The sequence below is a fragment of the Salvia miltiorrhiza genome, chromosome 1 (genome assembly GCF_028751815.1).
Source record: "Salvia miltiorrhiza cultivar Shanhuang (shh) chromosome 1, IMPLAD_Smil_shh, whole genome shotgun sequence".
In the NCBI taxonomy this organism is placed as follows: Eukaryota; Viridiplantae; Streptophyta; class Magnoliopsida; order Lamiales; family Lamiaceae; genus Salvia; species Salvia miltiorrhiza.
In genome coordinates this window covers 4,442,454-4,464,826 of record NC_080387.1, presented here as the reverse complement: position 1 = coordinate 4,464,826, position 22,373 = coordinate 4,442,454, and the positions used below count along the sequence as shown (strand labels likewise).

Below are 22,373 nucleotides of genomic sequence, written 5' to 3'. Positions count from 1 at the left end.
ATGTACTGTTGTCTAAATGCATAGATAACGGTTTGAACAAATGCGTTATATTTTTGCGTTATCTATTAGTTGCATACATAACGGTATTACAAAACCGTTGTGCCACCGTTATCTATGACCATCTTTTATAACAGTAATTTACAACGATTTTTGAACCGTTATGTATAAGAGTCATTTACAACGGTTTTTGAACCGTTATGTATGAGCGTCTCTAAAAACTGTTATGTATAAATTTTTTTATTATTTTTTTTAAAATAATTTTCTACATTCTTATATTATATTAAAAAATAACAAATAAAATATTTATCCTAAAATTTGAATTTATTCCTAGATATAGACTTTGAAAAATAAAAAATTCATAACATTTTTTTTATTTTATCAACACTTATATAAAATGTAAATTAAAAATCTAAATTAGAAATCTAAATACCAAAAATTGAATATTAAAAGTGAAAAAAAGAAAAAGACAAAAGGAATAGATTTTGCCCTTATTTCTCTTCAAAATTTTTGCGGCTAACACCTCCAATCCCGCGCTGAATCCAAAACCAACAAGGAAGAAAGGAATAGATTTGCGCATTTTCTCCCCTGCTCGCCCTTCCTTTGCCTGTTGCGCCGCCACCCCTGCAGCCCTGCTCACCAAAGCGCCACCACCGCTGCAGCCCTGCTCGCCGAGGCGCCGCCCTATACCTGCTTCAACATCTGGTCACCGCCTTTACGTCTGCAAAAGGAGGACGGCCGTTCGCCCTTCCTCTGCCAATCGCCTAGGGCTATATCTGCCGCTCTCTCGCCCTTTCGCCTCCACGTGTCGCTGGCGAGTGTACCTCCTCCGGTTGCCGCCCTCTCGCCCTTTCGCCTCCACCTGTCGCTGGTGAGTGTACCTCCTCCGGTTGCCGAAGTCCTGCTCCGCCGCTTTGCTGTCCACACCGAACTTCCTCAACGTGTAAGTATGAACATGAACCCAAGGCTGAAAATTGTGATTGCTAAAATCATTAATTTGGTTTTTTTACTGAGGCATAATTTTGAAGAATTTGATGTTCGCCAATCTAATCTGACACCTAAAATGTGATTCAATATTTATTATTAATAGTAAAGGTTTATTATAAGAAGTATCCATATGAAGTATCCTCGGAGTTAGCATGGCGCAGCCATATGAAGTATCCTCGCACTTTCAGTTCTTTACTAGTTTGAGTGGCCGGAAAAGAATTAAGAAGCTCTTGATGGCTCTTTGGTGTTGTACTACTTCGCTTATCTGGAAAATGCGTAATGAGAGTAGATTTGAGAACAAAAGATGGGAGAGTGCAAACCTGTTTGGAGAAATCAAAGCTAGAGTGTGGAGTTGGGGTAGAATTTTTGGTTTTGTTAATGATGGAGTTGGGATTCATAGGTGGATGTCGAATGATGAATCCCCGATGATTTTGTAATCTTCTTGGTACTACTGGTGCCTTTTCGTTCTATAATATTTACTTTCCTTATCAAAAAAAAAAAAAAAAAAGAGTAAAGGTTTATTATATCTGTGAAACAGAGTTAAAGAAGCAAATAAAAGAACAAGATGGACGCATACTTGTTCTAGATAAAGTGATATACGAGTTAGTAAGCAGAATTGGAAAACTGGAATCGAAGGTGGGTGATAAGGACGATAAGTCTGAAGGATTAGGCAGTTGTTCTGTGATAAAGCCTCAAAAGATGCAGATTGAAAACGATGAAGACATGAAGGTGGTTGAAAACGCTGAAGACATCAAGGTGGTTGAAAAATCAGTTGGGTAATTTTAATTCTTTCTAGCAGCCTATTAATATTAATTAATACTTCTAACATATCATGTGTTGTGTATTTAGAGACCTGATAAGAAGACACGTGGAAAAAAGATTGAAAACGATGAGACATGAAGGTGGTTGAAAACGTTGAAGACATTGAGGTGGTTGAAAAATCAGTTGGGTTGGAGGTATTATGTGAATACTTTTGAAAAATATTTTTGGTCTTTTCTTCCTTTCATCTATTTGAATACTAATAAACCACTCTATTCTAATTGATGTAGGGGAAGGTGGTTAAATTACTTGAAGACGGATCCAAAAAACTTGTAGCTTACGGAACTGTCATGGTTGCTGGAGATGTCCTTCACGGATCTCCCTTTCCTAAAGACTGCTTACGTGTGGCAATTGATGAGGTTGTTGATGATAATGCACGATTACCCTTTCCTATTTTAGATGAGATGGTTACAGTGGGAAATGCATTAGGAACCCATGTAGCATGGCCTACTCATTTGGTGGTGGAGAAATCAATTGAGGTAATTTTAATTCTTTCTAGCAGCCTTTTAGTATTAATTAATACCTAACATATAATGTGTTGTGTATTTAGAAACCTGATAAGAAGACACGTGGAAAAAAGATTTTGAAATAGTCCGCTGTGAAGAATTTGTCATCATTGCCTTCATCATTAGTAGCACTATACTGTATGATGGAGAAGTCATTCGCGAGTGAAGGAATACGTCTTCCAATAGACTTTGAAATGTTTGGGCAAGAGCTACAAATTTGGATTCTCTTGAAGGATGATGTGATTCCCTTTTGTAATCTGGAATCGATTACAGGGAACAACATTATCGCATACATATGGTAAATATCTTATTAAGCTACTATCATTTATAATCGGGATTTCTTATCTAAGTCTGAAATGATTTGTTGACAGCCATTCTTATGGAAAGATGAAGACAGATGGAACTCTTGGGAGGTTTATGTTTGTGAATCCATTTACCGTATCTTAAAATTGACAAGACTCAGCCGAGACAAGAGCCCGCAAACTAGCAGACAGGTTACTTCAGGCTTTATCAAATCAGCTGGTACTCGTTCCTTGCAATGTGGGGTAAGTGAAAATGTTAAGTTAGTAGTTAGTGTGGTATATGTTTTCGCATACTAATCCAATTTTTTTATAAAATAGTGGGCATTGGATTCTGACAATCATTGATCTTGAGAAAGATCGTGTCTCTTTGATGGATCCAATTTCTCATCGGAATAAAGATACCCCATGGAAATTCGTCGTTGACACGTAAGTCTTACACTTTAACTAATCATTTCTATTATCAATTTTTATAGCTAATATGAACTTTATGATTGCCTTTGATTTCAAGTGCGATGAATATTGTGAATGCACGCAAGGGAAAAAAATTCAAGAAAACGGCAAGTTGGGATGTGGTTAAGGTAGGCATAATTTGCTATTTATGGCTATTACAACTTAATTATATGTTTGTTATTTGCCAAGTTCCCTAGCTAATATGTGAACTGCCACTTATTGACTGCTCTTGTTGGCTGAAAATCATGCATATCAAGGGGTAAACTGCCACTTATTGACTGCTCTTTTTCGGATTCTTGAATCTTGATAACTAGGAATTTGTTTACTTTTCTTATGACAGTAAGAAATTTGTATTTTGATTGATAGGGTCCTATCCAGCCTGATGCATCTCAATGTGGATTTTATGTCATGAAGTTCATGAAAGAGATCGTAGCACGCTATGAACTTAATGCCTACACGTCTCTATCATCGATGGTAACTATATATATTATACTCTTCATCATTTAACTTTCTAATAGAACTTTTGTAATTATTCGTAAAATATATTTATGTTTCTATTTCTTTTTACAGTTTAAGAATGTTAAGACATACACCAGAGCTGAAATCGATGATATTCGTGAGGAATGGGCAACATTTGTGATAAAGCATGTGTTTGATTGAACTTTAGGTATGATAGCGACATGTTAATGTATAATTTTTCACTTGAATGTTTTTTATTATCTTATTTTTCTTATATTTCAATCTCTATACGCAGGTGCATATGATCAGTCTCCGTTTTGAGGAATCAATTTTTTGTTTTGTTGTGCATGTAGTAAAACATGTATTGACAAGTTTTTCAGTGTAGCTCGAATTGTTGGATGCTACGTTATATATGCTAATATTATATTCTCAATGTTATTTTATTATTTGAATTTTTTTTCTATTGATTTTTATATATAAATTAAAGGCAAAATTGAGAATAAATAAAAAATATGCGGAAAACTATCATCTAATACATGCAAAACTGTTATCTATAATGAAAAAGACAACAAAACAAAAGTCATACATAACGGTTACTAACCGTTATGTAAGATAACAGTAACGAAAATAATCTGTTATGTATTTGAAGACAAACCGTTATGTATTAGGAAAATAAACAACGAAATAAAAATCATACATAACGGTTAGAAACTGTTATGTATAACAAGGATAACGAACAAGAACCGTTATGTAAACTTCAAAATAACGTTATGTATAACAATTGAAATGCTAAATCATAACGGTTTTCATTGTCTTTCATAACGGTAAAAACCGTTATGTATGAAAGTTATAGATAACGGATGTAAGTGTTATGTATCACAATATAAAACCGTTATCTATGTCCTACAAAGATAACGGTTTAAACCGTTATAAAAAGTATAAAAAACTGTTAACTATAATATGAGAAAAAAAAATATTATATAATACATAACGGATAAATTCTAATACATAACAGTTGTAAACCGTTATCTTTTTCTAACAAAGATAACGGTTTAAACCGTTATAAAAAGTATAAAAAACTGTTAACTATAATATGAAAAAAAATATATTATAGAATACATAATGGATAAATTATAATACATAACAATAGAAAACCGTTATGTATAATCAGTATAGATAACGGTTTCATAACCGTTATGTATGTGCGGTTGTACTGTTATCTTTTTCCTTCATAGACAACGGTTTTTAAACCGTTGTGTATGACATATATCATAGACAACACCACTATACACAACGGTTTTTTTTATCATAGGCAACGGATAGCGTTTTTCTAGTAGTGCATGGTCGTGGTAACCGTGGCAAGTCTATCAATGTCGACCCCGAAGAAGATATTGATAGCACTCCCACTTCTCACGAGTTTACTCAAAATGTTCAAGTTCCATCATCATCCTCTAGGAGAAGGGTGAAAGTGCCAGTTGAACGAGGACCTTTTGGCTCACGCCGGGAGGCTGCCGATTTGGCGGGTGAAGCATATGCTAGACAACTTCAAGAAGCGGAGGATGAAGAATATGCACGTACTTTGCGTAACGAAAAGGCGGAGGAGGAAGCCGAGCAAGCATGTCACAACTTTGAGGAGGAAATCCATCCCACTAGAGGTAAGGGTAAGGGTAAGAGTAAATTACTTGCTTCTAACATTTTCACAAAACATTTTAGGAGGGAACCCGCTCCTAAAAATCCAAAGGATGGTCCAAATGCTCCCAAGAGGTTCATTGCCTATTGCAACTATTGCAACGCTACTTATCAATGGAAAGCGGGAGGGGGTTATGGCACCCTCGCAAGGCACATGGAGAGTAAGCACACTTTCGAGTATGGAATCCATACAACTCAAACTCAACTACATCCCGAAGCTTTCGAACGCCAAGGTAATGAATAAGGTAATGTTTTATGGAAATTTGATCCACAAAATGCTCGAGCGTACATGGCTCGTTATGTTCAATGGAGTATTTGCCTTTTAGATTTGCCGATAAAATGTCTTTTGAACATTCTATGAAAAATACTTATAATCCGGCCGCCAAAAAAATTGGTCGAACTTCTATGTGCAAAAATATTATGCGACAAGCCGAAGAAAAAAAACGTGATTTAAGAAAATATTTTAAGAATTTAAATCATAATTTTTCTATATGTTCCGACATATGGAGTGATTCTTTCCAAAAATATTCTTCTATGGGTATTACTTGTCATTGGGTTGACGAAAGTTGGTTAACTCAAAAACGTTTAATTGCATTTAGAGATTTTAATGAAATACATAATGCTACTAATATTGCTCAATTGATTATTTCTGTTTTAAATGAGTATCGCATGTTAAATAAGATAGTTTCTGTTGGATTTGATAATGCATCCGCCAACACCGCCTCCATTCCCGAGTTAGTTGCCGCATGCGCACCCTCTTTTAATGGTAGGTATTTTCATGCTCGTTGTATTTGTCATATTTTAAATAGATGTGTACAAGATGTTTATTCTCTTATTAATGATGTTGTTGATCCCATTAGACAAGCCGTTAATATGTTGCATAGAAAAGCCGTTATTGGCAAAAAATGGCAAAAATATTGTCGTCACAAAAAAATTCGATATGCGAATTTTGTTAAAGATGTTTCTACACATTGGAATTCAACATTTGGCATGCTTGCATCTACCATGGAACATATTGATCATTTATGTGAGTTTTTTAGATCAACTCCCGAGGCTAACTTGCTTTTATTGCCCTCTTATTGGAAAAGATGCGGTAGTTTATGTCAACTTTTAAAGGTTTTTCAAAATGCTACTACGGATTTATCCGGTGTTTATTATTGCACTAGTATTAAAGTTTTAGAACATTACATGTTCATTGGTATTGCTTTAAATGATTGCTATAAAAAAACGATTTGAAGGACGTATCATATCAAATGATCATTAAGTGGCTTAAATATTTTCTTGAAATTCACGATGTTTTTTTAATTGCTAAGATTTTAGATCCTACAATGAAAATTGGTGGTGTTTATAGCATGTTAGAAATTTATTATGGTACCTTTAGGGATATTTATGAGTCAAGATTAAAAAATAATGAAATGCTAGAATGGTACCTTCCCGCATTAGATGATATTAAACTTAGAATAGATAACACACTTAGAACTTTGTTTAATGACTATGAACAAAAATATATGCTTGCAAACCCCTCATACTCTGCAAGTGGTACTACTAGTTCACAAGGTCAATATGGCTCCACCACCTTAGGAAGTAGTTTTGATCAAAACGAATGGGCTCAAGCCGCTTATTCATTTATGCATACACAAAGGAGCTATACTACTAACGAGCTAGATATATATTTGTCTAGTACATTTGCTTTCAAAAATGTAGGTGGTCAACAATTTGACGTCTTGAGATGGTGGTCCACGCACGAGAGGGAATATCCCATACTCGCCACCATGGCCAAGGAGTTATTCACGGTCACGGCCTCCACGGTCTCCGTCGAGCAAGCATTTAGCGTTGGTGGGCTTGTCTTGGACGAAAGAAGAAGCAACATGGATCCTCGAAACATGGAGGCCACCATGTTGCTTGATGATTGGTCCAAAGCCGGGTTGCGAGCTCAAGAGAATGAATGGGATCAAGCCGACGAGAGCCCAAACGATGAATTCACCGAGTCCGAACGATCCGAGTCCGAGGAGGACTACGATTAGGTAAGTTAAGGTAAGAGAACTACGTGGGCTTTGATTCTTCATTATTCAATGAAGATACGTAGGCAACTCAATTTTAATATTTATATTAAAATTGAGCTCAAGCCCTTAATTATTATTTCCCCCCCCCCCCCTTTTAGACAACTCTCTTTCGGAATTTATTGTAAATTTCTAATGAATTAGTTATTTAGTTAGTGTTAGTTAGCTTACTTATTCAATTTTCAAGATTGTAATTTGTATCATTGTAATATTTTTTTTGTACATAGAATAAATTCAATAAAAATATCAATTTTTATGCATTATTTTGATTGTCAATGTGTTAGAATTATTTTTCTTTTATTGTATTTCAATTTTCAACACAAGTCATTTAATAAATAAAAAACACAAGTATTACTTAAGAATTAAGATGACATGATATTAATTAAAAGCACACGAGTATTACTTAAGAATTAAGATGACATAACAAAATATTATTTTAAAAATATATTAATTGTCATGTTTATAAAATATAAATTTTCAACACAAGTCATTTAATTTAAAAATATGACATAAAAAATATTACATGTTTATATTTTCGATTTCAACACATGTTTATATTTTATATTTTAAGTTGAATTAAAATTTTGAAATTTCATCACAAATCATTTAATTTCATAAAAAAGAATACAAAAAAAATTTGAAAAAAAAGAAAGGAAAAAAGCCCGGAACCGCCGGTTTTTCGGCCCGGGAACCGCCGGTTTCCGACCCGGCCTGGAACCGTCGGTTCAGGGTCCGAAAACCAACCCGTTACATTTCATCCGGGCCGGTTCAAGTTCACAGGATTCTTGACCCTGAACCGGCGGTTCGGGCCCGGAACCGGCGGTTCCTAAACCGGCGGCAACACTAAATTGCGGTATCCTGTCCCATTTAGGGCCGGATCCGAATTTGGTATGTGGGTTGCTAATTGGGTATGTTCAAAGGGTCATGTTTGGGTCCAATAGGCCCGTTTATTGTAATGGGCTCGTTTAGGGCTGCAGGGTTTGAGATTCATGCCAATTCTTTATTTCGTAAATTAATAAATAGTACTCCCTCGTACATAATATCGTTTTCACTTTGTAGACGACAAGAATTTTAAGAAAATGATGAATAATAGTTGATATTAGTGGGTATTAATGTGAGTGAAGTTTGAGTCTCATTATTGTTGTGGCTGGAAATTTGTAAACTCTACTGCTATAAACGAAAGTGGAAACGATATCGTCGACGGACCAAAATAACAAAAGTAGAAACGATATTGTGGACAGAGGGAATAGTATATTTTTATTTTAGTTTTCTGTAATTCAACGTTTATTTCTTTTAATAATAAAGTATTATTTCATTTTTATATTTTCAATAATAATTCTCTATATCAAAATTGAATCATAAACGATACTCCTTTCGTCTCAATTCAGGTCATGTTTCCTTATTTTGGACGTTCTATTTCAATTGGCCACTTCCTAAAATCTATATCTATATAATATATAAAAGAAGAGTTTTTTCCCTCCAATTTTTACCTCCATTTTTCTCTCTCTTCTTTCACTATTTTTCTCTCTATTTTTTTTCTTTAATTTTTTTTCTAAACATCTTCAAATTTAATTCATGAAAAAAAAATACTTAATATACTACTTCTTAAATTTAAGTTTGTGAAAAGATCTTTAATATGGTATAAAAAATCATCAAAAATAAATTTAAAACTAATAAATTATAAAAAATTAAAATTAAAGATATTTTTTTTGTTCTCTCATCATTAACAGTTTATAATTTTTTATTTATATATGTTTATGAAAAATATTTATTTATTTATTTATTATGACACTTAATAATAATAATAATAATAATGTGTAATGTCCATTTTTATTATCAAATAATTTAAATTTATTTAATAACTCTTATCATTATATTTTATACAAAGTTGAAATATATGTTTCAAATTCAAGATTTTATTGAGTAATTGATATAGATTATTTTATTTTATTTTTAAAACATAATTTTCATTTATTTATATTTTAATTTTGTTTAATATTTAAATATATCATTTAATTTCGATGTTCGTCGTGCATCGCACGAATGGACGTTCTAGTAGAAAATTAATATATAACAAACATTCCCAGATAACTCATTATTTACATCAAATTAGAATGACCACCCGCGCGATGCGCAGGCGTGATATTTAAAACTTTGTGAATATTATAAGGTGGATGATGATTAGAATTGTCAAGAAAATTAAATATTTTATAAATAATAATAATATTAATGCAAAATAAAATAGTATTTAATTATAAAACAATAATATTCACATATTCAATATTTATATGATTTTAAAACTCTTAGTTTTAGTTTTTTTTGACTTTGAGAGCATGAAACTTTCGGCGACTAAACCCTAGTCGCGCCGCCTTCATCATGGTCGATTTTCCGACGTCGGAGAATCACGCGCGGACCTCCCTGTCATCGGACAGAGCAGGTCTTCGTCTACCACAAGTTTCTAACAACTTCTCTCCGGTTAATCGGGGGGCTATGTCAAAGGAGCGCTCTCCTACTCGGCAAGTTCCTGTTGACGCTGGAACGTTACCTCACCGGCAAGACTTGATTATCATGGAGACTGATGGACGGATGAGCACAGAATATCAGCAACCCAACAAGGGTTTGGAGACAGTTCATGAGAGCATGCACGTGAATCTTGGAGTTAGGGTTTCGAAGGATTCTGAAAAGGCTGCAGAGGTTACTTCGGCGACGGAGTCTAACCGGCCGATACCTCCGTCCTTTGCAAAAATTATGAAACCACGGAAACTTGAACGTAAGCCAGATGTCTTGGTTCATAGATATACCGCTCTACAACCGGATTTGTCGGGAGCTATACCTACTTTGCGGGTCCCTAAAGAACATCTTGTCACCAAGGTGAATCAATTTGCGCACGCTTTGATTGGAAGACTAATGGTTCGTAAGGGTGAGAAACCAAGGCTTCTCATGGAGCTTAAGCAGGAACTTGAAAATACTTGGAAGGTGGAGAATTCCTGGCAAATTATTCCTATGGGGAAGAGTTTTTACACGATTAAATTTGCCTCGGAGGCAGATAAGGCGGTTGTTCAAAAGAGCACCAGTTGGGAACTCTCGTTTGGGACTATGCGGCTAAGAGAATGGGTTCGTTACTTTGATCCTTACAAGGAAATTTCTTCACTTTGTGAAGTTTGGATGAGGATTTATTACTTGCCTTTGGAGTTTTGGACTTTAGATGTTATTACCGGCATTGGTCGTGCCTTGGGCACTCCTATAAGGGTTGATAATGTCTCTGCGCAAGGAGAAGTAGGGCACTTCGCGAGAATTCTTCTCGAGATTGACCTTTCTAGGCCTTTACCAGAAGCTCTTTTGGTTGATGGGGATGAGAGATCTTTTCATGTGGAATTTGACTTCGAGCAACTGCCAGATTATTGTACGAAGTGCAAAATCACTGGCCACTCGCTTGATAAATGCAAAAAAGTAAAGCGGCAGAACAAAGAAGAAGAGAAGAAGGACTTCGACAAAGGCAAAGCGACCAATGATAATAATTGGCAACAAATAAAGCGTCGGCCTACGGAAAACAAAGAAGTCCAGAATGTTCAACAAACACAGGTTGCTACTGGAAATTCATTTAAGATTCCGGCACAGGATAATGCTGTGGAGGGGAGAAAGGGACAGGCTGATGGTTCTCCATCTGGAAAGAGAGGCAGGGAGCCGGTCGAGCAGGGTATTTCTCAGGAAAGAGAGGATGGGAAACGGATTTTGGATTTGCAGGTCATTCCCACCCCGGTGAATGAGAAGGAGGAGTTTTTGGAAGGCATTGTGGAAGAAATTAGCTCAGAAGAGGAGCTGGAGGATCGGCATGCCGTTTCGGAAAAGGCTTCGACTGATACTACACATACTCACGATCAAGCAAGAGGGAACTCCTTGGTTGATCAAGCAAAGGAGAATTCCTTGGTTGAACAGCGTTTAACGGAGGAAACTCAAAGCGCCGAGGTTCAAGTCAAGAAACGCGGTAGGCCTCCAAAGGACTTCGCGACCAAGAAAAACGCTAATCGCGGAGAGGACAGCATTAAGAATAGGCTCCGTAAGTCGGTGGATCAAAAACCAAACCAGCAGTCAGAAGAGTATATCAAAAACAAGCTGTACCAGGCTTGGGAGGCGGGAAATAAACCAAGGGCTTTTGTCATTACTTCTGGGAGCTCCCCAAGTGACCGGATCATGAACAGCGTGGCTGCCAAATCTTGGGCAGCGGAAGTGGAAGCGGGGGAAAACCCGCCCACGACTTCTCATTCGTACTAATGAATGTTCTCGTCTGGAACGTCCGGGGCATTTCGGACGAATCCAAGCGAGTTTTAACGGAGCATTGTAGTACTTTTGCTCCGGTGATTGTTGGGATTATTGAGCCCAAGTCGGATTTTCATAAAACCAGCACACGGTTTTGGAGAAGTCTTAATCTTGTGCCTTGTTTTCAAAATTCTCGTGTTAACATGCGATCTAACATTTGGGTTTTTTCGCATCCTTCCATGGTTACAGATATCATTTTTTCATCTGGCCAGGTGATTATCATGAACTGCATTTGGTCCAACCATAGCTTCAAAGTGGCAGTTGTCCATGGCGATAATGACTACACGAATAGATGTCAGTTATGGATCGATCTTCTTACTCACTTGACGGGTAATGCCATCATGCTGGGCGATTTTAATGCGGTCAAGGGAGCTCATGAAAGAAGTAGTGACTGCCTCCCTAACGCTACTGCTTGTACGGAGTTTTCTGATTCATTGATGCTAGTGGCTTCATCGAGGCGCCTTCGATTGGCCTTCGTTTTACGTGGTCTGGCCGTCGTTTTATGCCAAGTCATGTGGAATCCATTTTGGACAGGGCTCTTTTTTCTGAGGATTTTGCGGCGCTTTGGCAGAACATTTATTCCCAGATCCTTCCTAGAAATACGTCGGATCATTCCCCGTTGATTCTTCATTGTAGCATTGACGCTCCGAGGAGGAATAAATTTTTCAGATTTCTGGATATGTGGACTCTTCACCCCGACTTCTTGCAAACTGTCGAAAACTCTTGGGAGTTAGAGATGGATATTGCTTGTCCAATTTACAAAGTCATGGCGAAACTCAAACGTTTGAGGCAGGAGCTCAGGAACTGGAACAAAAGCACCTTTGGTAATGTAGACACCATGCTTATGAACACGCAGCAGGAGCTTTTAGATATTCAAATGCAGATTCCCTCGGATGGCTATACGGAGTATCTTTTCGATAAGGAGGTTGTTGCGCAAGCAAGGATTAATACAGCCCTTTGCCGTAAAAACTCTCTTCTACAGCAGAAGAGTCGTATTTCGTGGTTGAAGGATGGAGATAGAAATACTAATTTCTTCCATGCCATGCTTAAGTACAGGAAAAAGCCTCACATTATTTCTCACCTCGAAGTTAATGGTGAACTGGTGTTTGATCAAACTCAGATTGGCAATCATATTGTAGATTATTTTTCTACCCTGTTCAATGCTGATCATCATGGTCTGGAAGACATTGTGGCGGTTGAAGCGGTCATCGACAGCTCTATTTCCGACCTTCAAAACAATCTTTTGGTTCGCTTGCCGGATGAAGAGGAAATCACTGCGGCGGTCTTTGCTATGGATTCGAATAGTTCTCCGGGCCCTGACGAATTTTCTGGAAAATTTTACCAAAGTTGCTGGCAAATTATCAAGAGTGATATTTGGGAGGCGGTCCAGACTTTCTTTCGGCATAGTTATTTGCCCCAAGGTTGTAACTCGAATACTCTTGTTCTGATCCCAAAGAAGGATGTGGTGCGTTCGGTTGCAGATCTCAGGCCTATTGTTTTATCCAACTTCCTCTTCAAGATTGTCTCCAAGGTGTTGGCTTCTCGTCTGAACCAGGTGGCACCTTCTATTGTTTCTCCTCAGCAATTTGGCTTCATAAGTGGTCGTTCGATACACGACTGCATTACTTTGGGCTCTGAGGGTTTTAATTGCATGCGTCGCACTGGTAAAGGTCAGAATATGGCGTGTAAAATTGACATCAAGAAAGCGTTTGACACCCTGAATTGGAGTTTCTTGATTAACGTTCTGCGAGTCGCGGGTTTCCACAACAATTTTATCCGCTGGATTGAAGTCATTCTCCACTCTGCTCGTATATCCATCTTATATAATGGACAGCTTCATGGCTACTTCGCCTACTCTCGTGGTGTTCGGCAAGGGGATCCCCTCTCGCCTATTTTATTCGGCATTGTGGAAGACGTGTTGAGTACTCTTTTCAGCAATTGTGTGAATTCTGGCCATTTGGTGCCGATGTCTTGGAGCAGAAGGAAGAGTTTCACCACTCACCTTCTTTACGCTGACGATATTCTGGTCTTTTGCAAGGCTACCATTAACAATGCTCACACTCTTTGGAAAATTTTGGATTTTTATGGCTCTGTTTCAGGTCAGCTTGTGAGTCAAGAAAAATCTCATATTTTCTTTACGGACAAGGTCCCGTCTTCTACTAAGAGGTCGATTGAGGGCATCCTCAGGTTTGAGCCTGGTAGATTTCCCTTCAATTATCTTGGTGTTCCCATTTTTCAGGGGCGGGCGCGGGCTTCTCATCTCCGTGCCATACATGATAAAATTCTGAATAAGTTTGCACGCTGGAAGGGGCTTCATCTCTCAATGGCGGGTAGGCTCTGCTTGATTCAATCGGTTATTCAGAGCTCACTCACTCACTCTATGATGATATACAAGTGGCCTCGTTCCCTGCTCGATGATCTTGATACCTGTTGTCGCAATTTCCTTTGGACAGGAAACATTAAAAAAACGGCCTCTTGTCCGGTTAGCTGGGCCCGGGTTTGTGCTCCGAAGCATGAAGGTGGCCTCGGTCTTCATTCCTTCAAGTTGCTTAATAAGTGTTTCTTGATGAAAAGGGCGTGGAAGTTAATTCAGGGGCGGGATTTTGGCTTCGACATTATTCGGGATCGCTATCTTGATTGCTTTTGTGGTAAAAAAGAGTGGATTGCTCCTTCTTCGATCTGGTTGGGTTTAAAAGGGGAAATTGACGACCTCGTTGGTAATACTTACACCCATATAGGGGATGGCTTGACTACATCTTTCTGGCATGACGACTGGCTCGGCTACAGCCTTGCTAGCAGATGTAACATTCCTCCGTTTATGGCCCCGTTTTGTCAACAGTCGGTGGCGGACTATTTCCATAATGGCGTGTGGCACTTTATGCAGGCCTTTATTAACAATTTTCCAGAAGTGGTTTGTGACATTTTGTTGCTTCCTTTGGGGGAGGAGAAAGATGTACGTTTCTCGAAGCCTTCTTTGCATGGAAACGTCACGGCGGCTCTGGCCTTTAAGAATCATTGCAGTCGTTTTCCCAGCGTCTCTTGGGGGACTTGGCTTTGGGAAATTTTCATCCCGGTTAGAAGGTCGTTGGTTTGTTGGAGAGTGTTACACAACCGTATGCCCACCTGCGATCGTCTTATTCGACAGGGCATGATTACGCCTAATTTTTGTCCGATCTGTTATGAAGCGGCTGAAACTCTTGATCACCTTTTCTGGAGCTGTAACCGGGTGAGAGATGTCTGGATTTCGTTTTTGGATTGGTTCCATTATCAACAAGGGTTGGATGCGATTGGTATTCACAATTTTTTGGCTGAAGCTTGGAACTATAAGCTTAGCTCCCTTACTACAAGCTTCTGGAAAGCTGGGATCATCACGCTCTTGTGGGCGGTTTGGATGCAACGGAACAGATGTATTCATGATAATCAGCGTTTTGAAGCTTCCCGTATTCTTCACACGATTAAGGTGGCTTTTAATGACATGGATAATAATTTTCAGAAGCTTGGCCATATAGATAACAACTGGAAAGACTACCTCATTCTTCGACATATTGGTGTTAGATCGAGGCCTTCTCCTCCCCCGGATTTTGTAAATGTTTACTGGTCGACGCCTTCTCCGCCTTGGATTAAAGTTAATACTGACGGATCGGCGGCTGGAGCGCCGGGTCTCATTGCTGCGGGGGGTGTCTTCCGTGACAATTGGAATGTGGTTCGTGGGTGCTTTCACTATAAGGGTGGAGTTGGGTTCGCTTTTGAAGCTGAACTCCTGGCTATCATTAGTGCAATTCAAATCGCCCATGCTCGTGGCTGGCTTGATTTGTGGATCGAGGCTGACTCCATTTATGTGGTTAACCTGCTGCAGAAACGCTCGTCTGATGTTCCTTGGAGGTTTGCAGCGGCTTGGAAATCTATCCTCAAGTGTTTGTCATCTTTCAGGCTTAAGGTGACGCACATTTTTCGTGAAGAGAATGCGGCTGCTGATATTATGGCAAATCAACATCGTGTGGAGGGGTGGTGGCCACATGAAATTGATGAAATTTCTATTGCGGTGCGTAAAGATATGGCCTCCCATAGCCATGTTCGTATTGTGAGGTAATTGATGGGCTCGGTTGCTCAGTTGGCTGTTCAGGCCTTTCTTCGAACAGTTGGCAGTCACTACGGGTTGTTTGATGGTTTATGCTTATTTGTATCGAGCATGATGCGATAGGCTGTGGGGAGTGTTAGGCGGAGGTTTGGGCTTGGTTTTCAGCTGCTTCTGATGGTCAAGGATGGTCGTGGGCGGATAGGTTCTTACAGCGGCTTTTTCGCAAACAGTTGGGGGGCTTGTTTGGGGCTGTGTCTCGTGGACTTTTGGCTGGAAATTGTTGGCTGGGGTTGGGATGGACGAGTCTTCGGCGACGGCATCTCACCGGCCGTTTTGACTATCTCTCCTGACCTCTATTCGTGCGATGAGGGGAGTGATCTCGGCGACGGCGTATCACCGGCTGTGATCCTCTTAACTCGCACCACCTGGTTCTTGAGGATGCTGCAGAGAATGAGCCTTCTTGGATGTTTATTTCAGGGCCTCGGCGACGGCGTATCACCGGCCGGGGCTCTTTCTATGACAGTTCTTGTTTGTTGTTTTGAGGCGTCTGATTCTTCCGAGATTTTTTGCTTGGTGGGCGCCTCTTCTTTGGTTGTTCGATGGCTGGAGGAGGGCCTCGGCGACGGCGTATTACCGGCCGGGGATCCTTCTATGACAGACGTCGATGAGGCCGGCTCGTTTCTTCCCTCCCTTTTGGTTTCTTTGTTTCCTTTTGTTTCCTCTTGTGTTGTGAAGCCGGGATTTTCTAGGGGCAATGGTACGGCCGGAGCTTCTGAGATTCTCCCACTTCAGCTTCTAAACACTTTTTCTTTTTTAGACGAGTACTCTTTTTCCTCTCGCTGAGGTTTTAACGAGGCTCGGCCCTTAGTCTGCTCTCTGTGCTTTCAAGGGTTTAGGTTTTTTCTCTTCTTTTTTAATAAATTTCTATTTTAATTAAAACTCTTAGTTTTACTGGCAATATTTACTATAAGCATTTGTATCATGCATATAATATACTTGAGCGGTGGTTTTATTCTTTTATTTTACTCTTATTCGATGGAAACCTTTGTTTTCTTTCCGAAACACACCATTCACGTTGCATGGAAGAAATATTAATATGTATACATAACTATATTGAGTTAATCATAAAATTATTTTTTGTAAGGTTATCTCATTACTTAACTACACCTTATTATTAGTGAAGTTTTAACTTTAAATTGGCCAATAGGAAAACAAATTATATTCTTACAAATTCTACAAATATCAATGAAAAATTGAAACTCCAATAAAATAAAATCGGATATATCAGTTTACCTAAGTGTCTCCCCTCAAACATACTTATTTGATAAAATAGCACCATAAAAAAGATTGATCAGCTAAAGCCTCGGTCAAAATTGGAATTTCTATCGTAGCATTGTGCTATAAACTAAGAAAATAATTATGCGTTTTTAATAACACAATCCATTCTATTCTATGATATATTATATAACAAAAATATTAGTGATAAAACAATGTATTTGTATCCCCACCTAAACAATCTAATAGCTTAAAAATTAATTAATTGCATTACAATAATTTTGACCCTTTCACTATTCCACAACAAAATAGGCACATTTTTTGCTAGTATCATCCACGATCCCACAATGCATATAGTCAATTTGAACATGTGATCCCACAATGCATAGAGTCAATTTAGAGTTATTATAACATAAAAGTTAAATATTAAAATAATACTCTCTTCGTCTCTTCGTCCTATAAAAGTATGCTCTTATTTCTATTTTGGAACATCCCACAAGAGTGTGCATTTGTCATTTTTAGACACTATCTCACCACTAACTCCTTATGTTTTACTCTTATTTTATAATAAAGTGAATCACTTTTTCAACTCCCAATATATTCATCTAGCATTTTATTAAAACTCTTACCACCAAAAGTGATGCACACTCTTTTGGGACGGAGGGAGTATCTAATATACATAAATCTATTCCTTTTCAAGTTAACATAATAGTTAGAATATGCCTGAAATCAATCAATACTGGATATATCTTAATTCACTATCATTTATATAATTTATATTCTTCAACAAAAATATTACTAACTCAATTAGTATAGTATTAAATTTAGTGAGTGTCACATAAGAATAACAACAACAACAACAAACAAAGTAAAACAAATAATAATAATAATAATAATAATAATAATAATAATAATAATAATGTAGAATTTCATTATAGAAAATGATTTTCGATTAAATATTATAATAAACAGTCTATTTTGTATGTTCATTATAGTAAAATAATCAGCATATCATGTATTTGCTTGAACTCTAAATTTAAAACTTTAACATATCAAGTAAAATCGTTAAATTTGTATGTGTATAGATTTGGATGAATAAATTAAACTGAAAAATAGCTTTTTCTCTACATATAAAATAAAGGGTTAATGGTAGAGAATACCCATTTCCAAAGATAAAAACAAAAAAATGCCCACATAAACTAAAACATATAAATTATACTCCTTCCGTCCTAAACGAAATGTCCTATTTCTTTTTAGCACGGAGATTAAGAAATGTGTATAAAGTAGATAAAGTGGGTTGGTGGAAATTATTTAAATATTAAGTATAAAGAGAGAGTGTATTGCCAAAAAGGAAGCAGGACATTTCGTTTGGGACAGCCCAAAAAGGAAAACAGGACATTTCGTTTGGGACGGAGGGAGTACTATTTTTTTCAAAAACTTGATATTTGTACCCTTAAAGAAAAAGAAATTTCCAGGCAAGTTCCCTCCCTCCCCCCCCCCCCCCACCCAAATAGTAGGTTGTGTCTCTTTTCTTTCTCTATCTCTCTATCTCTCTCTCTCTCCACCGCGCCTCCGCACCTCTACCTTCAGTGCCTCTGCCCGCTGTCTCCCACCTCAGTCGCCTAGCCTCTCTTCTACCCAGCCGCATCGCCCTCTTCTCTCTCTCTCTCTCTCTCTCCACCGCTTCCCCCCTTCTCCCACATCTGCCTTCGTCGCGACGCCTCGCCTCGGTGCGCCTCTGCGTCGCCGTGCCTCACCTCGTAGTGGCGCACCTCATCCTCTGTCGATGGTGCCAGTGATAGAGACACTCAATCCACCTGCAAAATTGAGCTCAAGCCCTGGTATTTATGGCGGAAGCACGACTCCGAACGCTTGCCGTCGACGGCCTTGCTTCTGGGCCTTGTTTGGAAGAAAAAATTTTCTGAAAGGGTATAAGTGTCAAGTTTTTCAAAAAATTGGTATTATTTATATGTTTTAGTTTGTGTGGGTATTTTATTGGTTTTATCTTTGAGAATGGGTATTCTCTACCATTAACCCATCTAAAAAATTGTTATAAAATAGAATCCCAAAAAATTGAATCTACACTTTAGTTGCAAGCCAATTATCTTATCCAATAAAAGCAAGATAAATGAATGAATCTCTAAACCTAATCCCACGGAGGCGCAACTCCATTCTACTTCCTCTCACTCATCTAATCAGTAAATACCAATTTCTTCAGCTACAACAGTTCCAGTCATCCATGGAAGCCTCGACAGTTCCCGCATATTGCTTGACCATGGCTATACTGTCAAAGTGTTCTTCTCTTATGCTATTACGTTCTCCATCGGTCAATTCACAGAAAAGAGTGACACAATGGAATTTTCATATTTCAAAATAGTAGAACTAAAATTTCGAACTCACTTATCTATTTTTTATTATTCTTGTATCAAATTAAAGATTTTGCCATTATCTTTAATTTGAGATATATATTGAATATTTTCTTATGAATCAAATTCATTTTTTTTTTTTAAAATCATAGCCGCTTCTTCTCCGTTTTCTCTGCAATTCTCAACGCTATTCGTTTAAAATTCTTGTTTTCTTCTTCTATAATTTCGTTGTTTCTTTATCTTCTACAATTCATCACCTAGTTCTACTCCTTTTTCTAATTTGTATAAATATTAGTGTTTAAATTGTAATGTTGTGACAGCCCCGATTTCCCGGGAGAATAAGAAATGGGCTATGTGTCGAAACTACTAAACTTTATTTGAATTAAATGGGTAATAGGCCAATAGAGTCGGGCATCATTTCATCAATTGAAAAATAGATCATATTCCAAAGGTAATAAGCATGATATTATGATATAATTGTTCTCCCTAACAGGATCGAAAGTTCGAAGGTCTGAGCCCAAAACAACATTTCATATTAGGCATATAATATATATATGCAGAATAACAATCACTTGGGAAAACGATGGAAAATGGAATCCAGATCAAAACGATTTAGAGTATAGTTAGGCATAAGATTATATTCACCAAGTGAATTTATTTCAGCGGAAGTAAAACAGAGTGTTCTTCAATATTACAGCAACAACCTTTCCTCAGCTTCGCACGTCACCACCAGCTGCTCAATCTGCAAAAGGTTTTGAAAACAATTGCAGGGCTGAGTACTAGTGTACTCAGTGGGTTGATGCCATTTAAAAACATTTTAAAAATCATTTACTGAAAAAGATAATTCATGCCTTAAACAGTATAACACAGAATGTTTTTAAAGTGAGTCATTCCATGCATACTAAAATAATCCGAGCTCATATTTTCCTGGCCATCTATTGGGCATGCTATCTACAACTGGTTGTCACCGATCTCTCGAGACAACAGGTTCTGGTGTACGTACACAATTCTGGTTAGCAGAGCTAACAATGTTCTGGTTGGCGGAGCCAACAATGTTCTGGTAGAAGCAGTAACCAATAGAGAGCAAAAACATTTTAAGCATGAACCATCAACTTTAACTTTACATAAAACCGAGCTTATTAGCTCAAACATACATTTCGTAAATAAAGCCTCACCTGATTTGGAGAAAATCCAAACAATATAACTCAGCTGATCAAGAGCCTAAATATCCTCGTTTGTAGGACCTACAAGATAAGTTCTCAACTTAAACTCATAGTCCTAAAATCAAGCTTAACCTTCATGACTTGTCATCATTTCTAACTAGATTCGCAACACCCGGGTTTTCATAAATTCAACATAAAACTTGAAATCATTTTTCTTGGCTAAGGGTTTCAATAATACCCTTGCTCGGCTTTTGCTTTAAAAACTCATCTTGAGCATAAATCTACTTAAAAATATTTTGCTTACAAACATTTGTAAGACTTTAACTTTTTAATAAAAACATATAACCAAACAAATTAACATGCAGCCCAATAGAAATATATGCATGAAGCCCAAGTTATAAAAATGCAGCCCACTAATTGTAGGGCCCAAAGCTGGAGCCCAACTCAACTTCTTCAATCTCTCCTTTCTTCTCCTTTTTCTCAACGCACACACACAGACACACTCTCTCACTCTTCCATTCGGTCTCTCTCCTTTCCTCGCCTCACGCCACCGTCTCCCTTCCCTTCAATCTCGGCGGCTCTGTCGCCGCCAGCCACCACCGCCACTGTACCACCCCTCTGTCTCCCTCGCATGTCCCTCCCTTGCTCGTCCCCCTCATCTCCTCCCTCACCAAAAATTCCCAAATCCGCAACCCTAGGTCCTCTTTCCTACGATTTCCGGCGAGGTTACCGCTGGAACCGCCCCATCTGCTTCAGCCGACAGCAGCAGTCAGCCGGACCGCCGCCATCGCCGCCTCCCTCCTCCTCTGATTCTTCAACTCATCGGCGCCCCGCCCCTCTCCTTGAGAGACGAACGGCAGCAGCCATCAGCTACCACCGATCGACCTCAAAGGCCGAGGCCGCCGTCTCTCTTCCCTTCACCGTCCACCCCCCTCTCTTTCTCTGGATCGACGGGCAGCAGGAGCATCAGGCCACCGCCGCCGTCGCCAATCCCCTCTGCCTCCTCCGTTTTCCCTCAATATCGGACGACGACACGGCCCCTCTAAAACCCACGCACACAGCAGTACACACACCAACATATACATGTAAAAGATAGCTTATTCCCTTTAAAAAGCTTTGATTATCAATTTGCAGAAAATGCATATGTGTATGATATGCAAATCAAATTATGTCTATGTCATCGGTGATGATCTTCTTTGTGAAATGAATGACTGATTATTGAGTGTGTGTGAGTTGGTTTACCTCTTGAAAATAAATTGGTTCCTCCAAATTGTGAATGAGAAAGGATTTCAGCTGAAGCTGAGTTATGGGGTGTGTTAATAACAGGAAGAAGTACAAGCTTTCTTTTTTTTTTTTTGTGAATAGATGCTCTCGGTCATGAAGAACTTGATGATGTAGTAAAATAAAAAATTTGCATAACAGGGAAGAAGATGGAAGGTGGGAAAAAAAATCACGTGTTAAGGGGTGAAGAATTGGGTAACTAATGGAGCCCCTTTTATTGAGGGGAAAAGACGACGTGGAGAAACCCCCACCACCTTGAATCTAAATTTTAAAACCAAAACATACTGTAGCTTGCTTGGAGAGGAGGAAATTATGAAATGGGCCAAATGGCTGTTGGATTTTAACGGGCTGGGCTTTTAAATGGATGCCTGTCAGAAATTCAAAATGGATTAATATGCTAATTCAAATGATTAAAACAATCTATATAATTAAGCTCAATTTGCTTTAAAACTTCAACCAATAATTGTTGGAATTAAAACAATTTTTCTCCGGGGTGCGAATCAATGTATTTCTAAATTCCAAAAATTCTTCTAAAATCATATTAAGGAAAATTCGGGGTATTACAACCCTCCCTCCTTAAAAAAATTTCGTCCTCGAAATTTCGAACTTCTAAGTGTCATTCTC

General features: G+C 38.2%; 1 protein-coding gene and 1 long non-coding RNA gene across 2 annotated transcripts; one reads left to right on the top strand and one right to left on the bottom strand.

Annotated features, from left to right (window-relative positions):
• Positions 1 to 2,962: 2,962 nt before the first annotated feature.
• Positions 2,963 to 3,905, top strand: LOC131007325 (uncharacterized). The gene is made up of 5 exons (XM_057934461.1): positions 2,963 to 3,037; positions 3,120 to 3,189; positions 3,428 to 3,535; positions 3,632 to 3,728; positions 3,816 to 3,905. Exons 1-4 carry the CDS (start codon positions 2,982 to 2,984, stop codon positions 3,719 to 3,721), a joined length of 324 nt encoding a protein of 107 aa, XP_057790444.1. The 5' UTR covers positions 2,963 to 2,981; the 3' UTR covers positions 3,722 to 3,728; positions 3,816 to 3,905.
• A 16,477-nt stretch (positions 3,906 to 20,382) lies between these two features.
• Positions 20,383 to 21,981, bottom strand: LOC131007328 (uncharacterized). The gene is made up of 2 exons (XR_009096033.1): positions 21,711 to 21,981; positions 20,383 to 20,549 (listed from the first exon to the last, which is right to left on the bottom strand). It is a non-coding gene; the product is annotated as an uncharacterized LOC131007328 (long non-coding RNA).
• Between the last annotated feature and the right edge of the window lie 392 nt (positions 21,982 to 22,373).